Source organism: Chinchilla lanigera, unplaced genomic scaffold, assembly GCF_000276665.1.
Source record: "Chinchilla lanigera isolate Chin_1 unplaced genomic scaffold, ChiLan1.0 scaffold00132, whole genome shotgun sequence".
NCBI classification, from domain to species: Eukaryota; Metazoa; Chordata; class Mammalia; order Rodentia; family Chinchillidae; genus Chinchilla; species Chinchilla lanigera.
The window spans coordinates 1,649,645-1,662,364 of record NW_004955533.1 but is presented as its reverse complement, the minus strand read 5'-3'; the positions used below and the strand labels follow the sequence as shown (position 1 = coordinate 1,662,364).

Below are 12,720 nucleotides of genomic sequence, written 5' to 3'. Positions count from 1 at the left end.
GAACTTAGATTATTGAAATTAAAATGCTCTTCTTAATCACCAGGGCAAACACTGAGAAAATAATTCAAATAACAGAGTAATAGAGAATTAAAACGGTGCATGTGAAAATACTTGCTTGAAAGGGAGTCATGGAGGAAGAGAGGGACAAAAACCTGCAAGTTGTGTAGAAAATAAGTGGCAAAATGGCAGGCTACATCCCACCATATCAGCACTGACACCGAATGTAAAAAGATTAAGCACTCCAAACACAAGCAGATACTGTAGCATGAACTTTTAATGATCTAAATACATGCTGTCTACAAGAGATTTGCTTCAGAGTCTAAAATAAACAGATGGAAAGTAAAATGAAGAGCAAGCATAAACCATGTAAGCTATAATCAAAATAAAGATGGAGAGGCTATGCTAAGACCAAGTAGCAGAGAATTAAAGTAAAATGAATTGTTAAAGGTGACAATTTATTTTTTATAACGGCAAAAGAGAAAAACCATCAAGAAAACAATTATAAATGTATGTCCCTTACAACAGAGCCCCCAAATATATGAAATATAAATTGCCAGAATCGAGTAAATAACTCAACAATAACAGCTGGAGATTTTAATATTTCACAGACATTACTGGGTATAATGCCAAGAGAAAAGACCAACAAGCATCAAAAACTTAAGAAAACTATAAGACAATTAGACCTAACATTTGAGAACCCTCAACTCACAAAAGCAAAATATAAATTTTCTCAAGTGCATCAGGAACAATCTCTAGAATAGATCATATATTAGTCCATAAAACAAATTTCAATAAATTTAAAAAGACTTAAATAATTCTAAGTATGATCTCTGACCACAGTGGAATGAAATTCAAAACCAATAACAGAAGAAAATTTGGGAAATAAAAAAAATGTGTACATTGAATAACACATTCCTTAAATTCCTTAAAGAGATTAAGAAAGAAATCAAAAGGAAAATTAAAACTAATGGAAATTAAAACCCATTGTAACAGACTGTATGGGATACAGATAATACAGTACAGAGAAATTTGTACCTGTGAACATCTCTATTCAGAAAAATAGGAAAGATTTCAAATAAATAATTAAAACTTCTGTGTTAAGAAACCTAAAAGAGGGGAGCAAATCAACAAGGAGGAAAAAATAATAAAGATTATCCTGGCAACAGTGCTTAACATTATTAGTCATTAAGAATATGCAAATCAAGCCATAATAAATTACCATGTGTATGGTGAGTGTAACCAAAAAGATAAACAATAACAGGTGTTGCTGGAAGGATACAGACCTTAGAATCCTCACACTCTGCTGTACAGAGGTTCAGACACTGTGGGAAAACAATCTGGCCATTTTTCAAAAAGTTAAACGTAGGGCTGCCATATGTTCCATCCTAGGTACGTACCCAGGGGAGCTGGAAATGTGTCGACACAGAAGCGTGCACACGAATGTTCACCACAGCATTATAAGCTGTGAAGTAGCCTCTGCACAACAAAGGAAGAAGCCAATGGAGAGAAGAGACAGCCCTCGGGGGCGGGGGGGGAGAATTTGCCCACTACTCCTCAGCCAGAGGACTAACATCTAGAATACATAAAGAACTCAAAACCATCAGACCCCCTGAAATAGAAGGTCCAATCAAAATTCAGCAATTGGAGAAGTATTCATGGCCAAGAAATACCTGAAAAAATTTTCAACATCGCTGGCTGGTCAAGGAATGCAAATTAAAACAACACTGCCATTTCATCTTACTCCAGAAAAAATGGCTGTCATCAAGAAGTCAAATAATAGCAAATACTGATGAGGCCGTGGGGGAAAAGGAACCCTTCTATATTATTGGCCAAAAGGTAAACTAGCATAACCTCTATTGAAAACAGTATGCAGACTCCTCAAAAAACTAATACTAGAAATTCCATTTGACCCAGCTATTCCCCTTCTAAGTATCTTCCTAAAAGAGTTGAAGACATCATATTATAGCAATAAATGCATACCCATGTGTGTAGCACAAAATTTATATTAGTTAAATCTCAGAAACAGTTTATATGCCCATCCACAGACGTTCAATCTTTGGGTGGTCCTGGAACCAGTCCCTGTGGAGACTGAGAGATGACTGCACCTCCCAGGACCTAGTGTGCCTAGAACGTGTGCTAGGGAGTTACGGAATGTCTGTCTGACTCCTAAAGACCCCAGCACCCAGCCATGTTTTACCACATGGCCACTCCCTCCTGGTCATAATTTTCAGTGCTAGGAAGACACTAACACCCCATGTGGGCCAGTCAGAAAACTCCTGGGAAGCTGGGTTTCAAAATAGTCTTTCCTGCTCATGTGGCTGAGACAGGACCCTGGACAGTGAGGAATAGATGGACAACCACTCTTCTGCATTGAGCCAAAAGCAACGATGAGACCAGCAGCCCATGGAGAAGCCTGAGGCTGAGCAGAGCGAGGGCGGCTCGGTGAGGAGGAGGCTCTGTCAGGCGCCTTTCTTCTGCCTGAGCCCTGCAAGTCCCTCGTCCCTTGACCCATCAGCAGCCCGGCATCATTCCAATAACCCTAGATTTCACTATGATCTCCTCACAAAGACCACAGCAGAAACACCACAGGACACTGAGAAGACCAGAAATATGAAGACATAATAGGGAAATGATTACTGGAAATTTTTCACAACTGAAATCTAATCAAACATGTTGTGAGAGAATCTAGGGGTACATTCTGGACTAATTATCAAAGGAGACCTGGAAAAATTGCTAATTAAAGGCTGTAAGTTTTGACGCCAAAAGAGAACATTTTAAAGCTTGCCTCACTGATTGGTTTTACAGCTTCATAACAACTTATCTATAAATCTGAAATTCTTTTTTTTAAAGGAAATGATTTTTATAGGTACATTTTAGGTCTACACAATGGTCACGTTCATCGGGGAATCTGTACCTGTGCTTGAGAGGACTTCATTCTTTTTTTTCCCCTCCCTTTCCTTCCACTCTTCTCCCCCACACACACTTATTTACAAAAGCTTTGTTTACATTTTTCCTTCTTTATAATTCTGAAATTCTGAAGCTCAAAGAAGCAAAATTGTTATAAGTTTTAGGCTGAAATTCAACAAAACCTGACAAGACCAAATAAGGCTATTTGTAGTCTCTGTCCTACGTTGTGTAAATATTCATGTTTCACCACAGAAACGCTTAATGCTTGGATGACAGGGTGCTGGCTGCAAATCTCCCAGGAGGTGTCGTGTTATGAAGGCTGAGCACCCCTTGTGCAAAATACTCAGAACCAGAAGTCTTTGAGATTTTGGGTTTTTTCACATTTGTAAATATTTACATTATATACAGTGAAATATCTTGGGGACAGAACCCAAATCTAATGAAATCTACTTGTTTCATCTATATTTGATACACATAGTCTGAGGGCAGCATTATACACTAATTTTATTTTGTCTCCTGCAGTGGGCAAATGGACACATGAACTCTGGTACCACAGAATACCACAAAATACCACTCAGCAACAAAAAGGACAAACTTGGTATCAGTAACAAAGTCAATGCACCTGAAAGACATTATGCTGTGCAAGAAAGGACAGTTTACTTTATCCTATTTTTTTACTATATTGTCCATACTGTCTATATACTCCCTCTTTTTCTCATTTCTTTTTTTATTTAAGTTTATTGGTACAATGTAGGTATACATGACAACTACACTCATTATAGGGAATTTGTACCTATCCGTGATATATCTTGTTTTCTCTTTTTTCCCCCATTCCCATCCCCTCCTTTCAAACACCCTTCCTCTCCCCATTCATAAAGCCCTGTTTTTATTTTATCCTTCTTGTCTCATTTTTTTCTTTCCTTTCCTTCTTCCCCATCTCCCTAGTACCATTTCCCTTTTAAAAAGTTTCTTCCTATTTCACAATATCTGTGGTACATTTTTGTTATTTACATTTTCAGTTTCTCGCACCAGAGACATAATGTGATATTTACACATGTATGTCCAATTTATTTCATTTATGATTATGATTATGATTATGATCCATCCATTCAGCTATAAATGTCTCAATATTATCTTTCTTTACGGTTGAGTAGTGCTCCATTATATTTTTTAAAAAGCATCTTTTTTACCCTTTCACTGGTTGATGGGCATTTGGGCTGCTTCCAAGATTTAACTATTACAGACTGCACTGCTATAAACATGGGTGAACATATACCACTGTGGTATGATGCTTTTAATTCTTCTGGGAAGACATTCAGAAGGGGAATAGTTGGGTCAAATGGGACCACTTATCCTGGTTTTTTGAGGCATCTCCACACTGATTTCCACAGTGGTTACACCAGCCTACACTCCCACCAACAGTAGAGAAAGGTGCTTTTGCCCCACAGCCCTGCAAGCACTTATTATTGTCTTCTTGATAATAGCCATTCTTTCTGGAATGAGATGGAATTTAGCATTGTTTTAATTTGCATTTCTCAAAAGGTTGCCTGCAGTCTGACCATGTATGTAATGACAAACGCTGGCAAGGCTGTGGTGAAAAAATTGTTGGTGAGAGTGTAACTAGTACAAGCATTATGGAAATTGGTGTGGAGATTTCTCTGAGAACTGAAACTAAAAATTACATGTGACCCAGTGATCCCCCCACTAGGTATCTTCCCCAAGGTCATTGTACTACAGCAATACATGCATACTAATATTTGTAGCCACTTAATTTGTAATTGCTAAGTCTGGGAAGCAGCCTGTATACCCATCAACAGACAACTGGATAAAGAAAATGAGGTATGTATATATAATGGAATGTTACTCATCTATAAATAATGACAAATCTGAGATAGTTATAGAAAGATAGATGCACCTGGAAAATATAATCATGAGTGGAATAAGCCAGACACACAGCATAAATACCTTACGATGGCCCTCATTTGAGTGAGGCAAAGCACAAGCACAGAATAATAACAATCACTGGAAGGGGAGAAGGGGAAGGATCTTTTGCAACAGGGAAGTGGTCCAAGGGAGCAAGGGCAAGGGGAGAGGAGGAGGGGAAGGGTAAATAAGTAAAATAAAGATGTGCCATGTATGGAAACCTAATAACCTCAATGAATATAAACATTATATGCCATAACATGAGCTAAGATTAATAATATCAACAAGGATGAAAATCAGGATTCAGAAATTAGAGGAGGGAGGAGTGGGAGAGGAGAAACAAGCTGAGTTATGTATATGTAACCACTCCCCAAGATAATTGTAAACTGCATGTACTATAAATATGTACTAGTAAAAATATTTTTTAAAAGCAGAACTAGAGGGGTAAAGATTAGACCAGGTGTCAATGGGATGGTGGTACAGGGGAAAAACTACAGAAGAGTGTCTTAGTTACTTTTCTCATTGCTGGGACAAAATATCTGACGCCAAAAGTGAAAGGAGGAAAGGTTTATTTTGGCTCACAGTTCACAGAGGTTTAGTACATCATCAGCTGGCTCCAAGGCAGGGTGGCTCAGCAGAGGGGCATTACAGAGGAGAACCAGTTCATGGCAAGCAGAAAACAGAAAAAGCAAGCAAGCAAGGGAGAAGACACGCCTCTTTCTCTCCCGTATATTGTATTCAGGCCACTGGGATTAGGGCAGTGTCAAACCAATCAATGCACCTTCAGCTGCACACTCTGTCCTGTCAGGGGCACACTGCCTCGTCTCCCAGGGCTCCTTCTGAAATCTGGGTGGAAGCCTTCCTGATCCACTCTGGCATTCTGCATGCACCTAAAATTAGTGCCACATGGATAAAGCCAAGGTCTGCCGCCCGCTGGAGCAGGAGCCAGGCTTCCTTCACCCTTGGCTGTAGGGATCAAGTACCTGGATCACTGAACACTCTGACTCAGTCCTGGGAAACAAATTCTCTAGGCTGCCACCGTCCTGGAACATGGTACTCTGGAGCTTTCTTCTCAAAGTAAATCTTTTCTACCTGTACAACTCTGAGGCTGCAAATGCTGGAGTTCTGCTGGTTCTTGTGATACCCACAAGCCATCTTTTCTGTTGTCTTCTTCTGAAATTCTTGGCTTTCCTTTGCTAGTCTTCTCAGTGACCAGTTTCTCCTCTGTTCATCTTGGCAGGCCACAGCTTCCCTGGAGCTTCCTTCTAGCCAAACTCACAACAATTTTGAATCATTCTGCTGGGCTGTTTGCTCTTGATTCTCAACATAAATCTGGCTAAAACCCCCCAATATTAGCCAGGCCAAAGCCTCAGTATTAGACTACCTTGAAATTTCTTCTACAAGATTAATTAGTCTGCTTCCCTTAATCTTAGTCTCAATCAAAGTCTCTGGACAAAAACAAAATGCAGACAAACTTTCTGCCAGAGTATAATACATATTGCCTGGAGTCTAACAGCCAATTCGGTTTTTGTTCCTTCTCCTGAGCCTGGTCTTTATCAACATTTTTTCTATCAGAATTCTGGCCTGCTGAGCTCTGACTAGAATCTCCCATCAAGTACAGCCTCAAGTGTTCCATCTCCACCTTTTCAGCCAGCACCTCCGAACCTTTCCTAACTCTTCCCCTTCCCAGCTACAGTCACAGGTACAGGTACAGTCACAGCAGTGACCCCACTTCTCTGGTACCAAATTCTGCCTTAGTTACTTTTCTCATTGCTGAGACAAAATACCTCACACCCAAAGTTAAGCAAAGGTTTGTTTCAGCTTACAGTTTGTAGAGGTTTTAGTCTGTAATCAGCTGGCTCCAAGGCAGGGTGGCTCAGCAGAGGGGCATCACAGAGGAGAACCAGTTCATGGCAAGAAGAAGACAGCAAAAGCAAGCAAGCAAAGGGAGAAGACACGCCTCTTTCTGCTCCTTATATTGTATCCAGGCTATTGGGGTTGGGGTGGTGCCAAATCAACCAGTGCACCGATTAGGAATCACCCACCCTTAATCCCAGCATCACACCCTCTAGATTCAGTCACCTTTGAAAAAGCACCACCTTGATCACATGAGTCTTTGGGGGACATCTAGACCCAAACCATAACACAGAGCATGAGGACAGCTTTTTGGTATCTATAGTCTGGTTGTATTGGTGGTCACATTAATCTACATATGTATCAAAAGTCACAGAACTTTACACCTAAAAGATGTAAACTGTCATAGAAGAAAGCCAACTTTGCTCTATAATAATTTAAAAAATAAAATAAGCATGGTGCCTTTGGGTTACGATTCTTAAATGAAGTACTGTGCTTATGATGTTACATTCTATTACTTAATACATATTTCATGTGGCATCACTTGTATTATATCACATCATGATGTATTATGTCACATTTTACATGAAAAAAATCACTTTTGTTTATATATATATATGACATTATGTTAAATATAATAGTGTGTGTGTGTGCATGTGTGCACACATGTGTGTGTGTGTTACTGAGAATTAAACCTAGGGCCTTGGAACTGAGCTGCATCCCAAGCCTTTATTTGTTTTTTATTTTGAGATAGGGTCTCACTAAATCACTAAGTTGCCTAGATAGATTCAAACTTGCAAACTTCTTGCCTCAGACTCCCACAGTGGTGGGATTACAGGCATGTGCCGCAGGTCCAGCTTATGTTATCTTTTATTACATGATGTTTGTGTTGGGCTACACGATGCACAGCTTATATGGCATCACACTGTGTCATATGATAACATCTCATGTATTGCTTGTGTGATGTGCAAGTCATGAAGCAGGTCACATTCAACACAGAGCATCACCATAGTTGAATATTCACATTCTCTACTGGCTGAAGCCCTTGGAAGATCTGAAATTTATCTTTCCCCTGTTCCTATCTGGAGAGTTACTGTCACCCTCAGGAAACTGCATTCTATTAAAATAGATGCTCACCAAACTTTCTTCCTACTCAACTTAATCCAACAGGATGAATAAGCAAATACATGGGTCCCAGGATCCCCCAGATTTAACCATTTTTATACAAACTGTGCACAATCTGAAAACAAAACCAGATTTAAAAGCAGAAAAGAAATAGCCTCAAGCACAGACAACAACCTCAAAAGAGAGGTTTTGTGAAAAAGGTGGACTTCCCAAATTAAAATATTTCACAGTAGCCAAGATGTTTTAAAAGTCTATATAAAGAGGGAACTTTAAATTTTAAAAGTATTTTTCTGTATACAAAGCCAAATGCTAGCAAAATTGTGAGTTTTCATATATTTTTAGTTTTTCAAATGCCTTACTTTTCAAGTACAATCTCAAATAAAATAATCTGTGAACAAGAATTCTCTAATAAATCCCTTTGCTCATAAAACACCAGTTTCATTGTATTTGCTTAACTACCAGGAGCAACCACTTAACATTCTTATAGTGATTAAAGATTTATAATGCTAAAATTACACTATGCTTGGGTGTAATTAAAATAATAACACTACAGCAATTTCTAGAGGTAACCCACCAAAAACAACTAAAATTCATGACATTGTTAGAACCCAGATTTGGCATTTTCCAGCACTGTATGGAGATGCCACATGAATCAGCTCTCAGGTGGGAATAAATAGCACCTGTCAGCCCAGAACCAAGCCCAGGATGCCTGGCAAGTTGGACTTGCATTAACTTAGAGGACGTGAGTTAACAAAGAGGTTGTGCACCATTACATAATGCGCTATGCATAAGGACATAGACATGTGGCCTTATTTATGAAAGACAGAAAAGGGAAACATTCATAATCTGAAGATTTCTAATGTACCCAGGAACCCAAGACACAGACATGTGATGGGAATAACCAAAGCTGCTTTTCCATCTATTTTACAGAGTTAATAGGTTTTGCTTCCTACAGCAGTTACATTCTTCCCATGATACAGTAAGTCAAGTTTTTATAGAAATTAAGATAGAAAGAAGATATTTTAAATGCCTTAGCAGAACCTACTTTGGAAGGAAAACCATGGGTAAATCTTTGATCTAAACAGACTCCCTGACGGCATCTCATTTATCTTTTCACAAATGTATACTTTCATGTGCAGTGAGTTTTGCAAGTTGCTGTTTTTGTTTTGTTTTGATTCATTTTGTTTTAAAAATGACACCCACTGAGGTCACTGTGAAATTGGTAAGGAGAGTCCCTGAGCAGTGGAGAACGTTTAGGGAAAGTGGAAGGATGCTGGGGTTAATGGGGTAAGCTCACACTCAAAGGCCATGGGGACCCAGCCTGGACACAGGGCTGGAGGAAGTGCAGCAGGCTGAGAGCTGAAGTATGGAGAACGTGCAGGGAGAGAACTGAGAGGAGAAGGTGGAAGAATGAGTTTACTGCACAAGGAAAGTGCGATCGCAGTCAGGTGAGGGCACGAGCTGTGCTGATCTCCTGCAGCTCTCCAGCCTTGCACCAGTGGACAACCATTTAATCGCCATGTCTTGCCTCAAGAAGGTAGAATGGGGCCTGGTGGTGTGACCCCCTGTCTCTTCCTGAAACTGTTTCCTGACATGATTATCAAATATAATAGGAATGGCGGTACCGACATTATCTCCCTTCCCATGCTGAGCCTGAAGGGGCTGAGCGCCCATAGCACCGAATCAGCAAGAGCTAGACATACGCTGCCCTCTTCAAATGAAGAGGAAAGTAGCACAAGCCACACTCCTCCCTCGTTTGATCTAAACATGCCTCGGTGGCATCCTCACCGCACAGCACCTCCCGATACTGTGAGCCTTGGGATCGTGCTTTGAAACCTTCCCATTCAGGCTGTGACATCAACTGCAAAGCCCATCACAAAAGCCAAGGAAAAGTTAGACTCACCCAGGTCGAGATGAATGCCAGCGACAAACGAATTGAGGAAGAAGGTGAAGATAACAAAGCCCAGCACTGTCAGGCATTTGACAAGCAGAATCCTGTCTGATATCCTGTGCTGTGAGAGAGAGAAACACAACCCATTTACTCAGTACAATTTTCTGACTCCTATAATGTGTCATAATCCAATCTGACTCAAATCATAAATTCCTCATTATGATGGAAAATAGAATTTCAAAGAAGGTAACAAGGTAATGTATCACAAAGAGAACTACCCAGATTCCAGATTGTAGCATTCAAAATCTTCATGAAAAATAAACATCGTAGGTGCAAAGCGCAGTACAACCTTTTTAAAAAACACTAAACTAAACAGTTTTTCAATAGAACATGAGCGTATTCAGCTCTTCCCAGCCTCATCCAGGGTTAGATGAGACGTCCACAAAGACTTTGGGGAGATAACAGATGACCTCCAGCGATGGCCCTGCATTTCCTCAGGTGCCAGGGTGGTCACCATATTTTAGCCCAACTTTCCTGTTCCTGCTGAGCATAGCTTGTGGTGATGAGCTTACATATTCTTGGACTACCACGGCTCAGGCTGTGTTTACTTTGTTCATGTAATGCTGGCAAAGACCTTGGAGTGCAGGTGTTCCCCCTTGAGGAAATTCCCCAGTCACTCATGGGTGCAGAAAACACACTGCAGTGCCTTCATCAGCCTCGGATCCAGGACAGTCTGAGTGCTCTTTCTGTGAACCCAGGAAGTGCTGCGTGGTGCGGGGCCCGGAGCACATGCGGGTGGGTTCCCATCAGCCTGCACTGCCAGCCGGTTCCTGAGTGAGTCCTGGCTCCACGTAGGAGCTGACAGCAACACTGGGTTCTCAATTAAAAATGGTCCTACCAGCATGGACGACCATCAGTCTGTCTGATTCATCTGATTTTTGATAGATACATAAGTATCCTTTGTCACCAATGGGAGAGTGATTCTAGGACCCGAATCTTCAGGTGCTCAAGTCCCTTATATAAAACAGCACAGTATTTGCATAGAACTTAGGTAACACCTCTCCACGCTTTAATTCTCTCTAGGTGATTTATGATGCCTAATACAATGTAAATACTAAGCAAATAGCCATCATACTAAATTTTGTAGAGAATAATGACAAGAAAAGTAGTCTTTCATGTTCAACTCAAATAATTCTATATTTGAATATTTTCAGTTCTAGTTGACTGAATCCACGGATGCAGAACCCACAGACAGAGAGGACCTGTTACAGGTGTCTCTGACTACAGATGTCTGCAGATTTATAGACATACATAGATTTAGATATCTATAAGGATATCTACATTTAGGCAGATTTAGGTACAGACAGATGCTGACTTGTAGATGTAGATACAGATATGGATATGAAGATGCATAGATACAGATATAGATTTACTGTGTAGATATAGATACATAAATATAGATATGGACAGATGACACACATAACTAGATGGAGATCCAGGTAGAAGTAGAGGCACGTTTTCTCTTAGTCTCTCTGTTCACACCGGTGAAGCTGCTGCTGTTAGAAATGCAAGCACACACCCCACGCTGCAGCTGCTCTGGCTGTAGCCCCGGTTCCCTGGACTCAGGCCCAAGGTGCTGCCCTCCCTCATGCTGGGAGGCCACCCACTGGGCACCCGCCCTCCTCCCCGCCCAGGGCAGAGGCCCCGCGCTCTTCTCTCCCCACCTCCAAGGAAGGCCGGTTCGGCTACACAATCTCTGTGACGGAAAATCAGGGGGAAGGAGGCGTGGTGGGAATGAAGTGGAGTTCCTACGGGAAGAGCAAAGCTGGCTCTCGCCAGGCATGAGGGGTGGCATCCCAGTCCTCCCAGGTGTGATATTAACGAAGAAAGTCACCATTACCAGAGCCAGCTTAAAGATCAGAGATGGAGGAGCATCAGGTCAAAGAGGGTCCCAGCGTCACGCAGCTGGCACCAGCAGAGGCCTCTTTTGTGTGTCTGACTGCATCAGCCTCCTTTTGTCTGTCTGGTGCTCTTAGTTACAATAAAGGGATATTGCCAGCAACCCCTTTGCCTCTCCCGTCTCTTCCCAGTCCTCGCCCTACAGGTCCACAGAGAGGTACACTGTCTCTTCTCTAACTCAAGGCCAAAACGACGGGACCCGGCAAGGCAGTGGTGCCTGCATAAACACGGGGACCAGAAGGGTGACAGGTACCCCTTCTTGTCTAGCCCTGACCGTCCATGGGAGAGAGCGTGAGGAGAGCTCATAAACCCAAATTCTCTTTAAAAGATCTACTACCAGGACCCCAACATCTATATTTCCTCAGTAAAAGACAAAATGTTCCTATTCTAATTAGAAAGTAACCATCTAATCTCTTCATAAGAAGAAACTACACGGATTTGAGGTTGCACTTGGGTAAAAATGACTCTTAGCAGATCTTAAGCAGACTCTCTGCCAGGAGAGGAGCCCTCAGGGTCCACAGGGGCACTGAAAACATCTGCTACAGCCAGAAAATGAGCAAAACCTTCAACACAGAAAAAGAGCTCTGGCCATAGACACCAGGAGCGTACAGCAGGACACACATGCTGCGTCTGCCCCTAGAGCTCTTCTGTGTCACGCAGCACACCCCAGGTCTCGGCGGCCGTCTACTCTCACCAGGGTGGGACCTGGAAGCCTCCGCTGCAAGGTCGGCAGGGAGCCGGGGGCCACACCTCAGCTCGGAGCCCAGCCTGGGACACCTCTCCAGCGTTCGGCACCTGAAGGGCATCTTCAAAGGACATAAAAACCGTAACGCTGCAGTTTTCTGACAAAATAAGCCCTCCACGTCTGGGGAATATTTTCCTCATAAACTCATAGAAATTAACTCAGGTACAGAAACAAGAAGAGTAAGTATTCATGACTTCATGCAGGAGAAAAAAAAGGAAAAACCAAGGAAAAAAAGGAAGGAAGGCAGGAAGGCAGGAAGGCAGGAAGGCAGGAAGGCAGGAAGGCAGGAAGGCAGGAAGGCAGGAAGGCAGGAAGG

The 12,720-nt window shown here is 41.8% G+C and overlaps 1 protein-coding gene across 1 annotated transcript in view; it reads right to left on the bottom strand.

Moving 5' to 3' along the window:
* The window catches only part of Oca2 (oculocutaneous albinism II), a gene marked incomplete in the record, with an annotated part of 273,796 nt that overhangs the window by 134,309 nt on the left and 126,767 nt on the right, over positions 1-12,720 (bottom strand). The window contains 1 exon segment of the mRNA XM_013507666.1: positions 9,713-9,821. Coding sequence (XP_013363120.1) covers positions 9,713-9,821 — 109 coding nt within the window.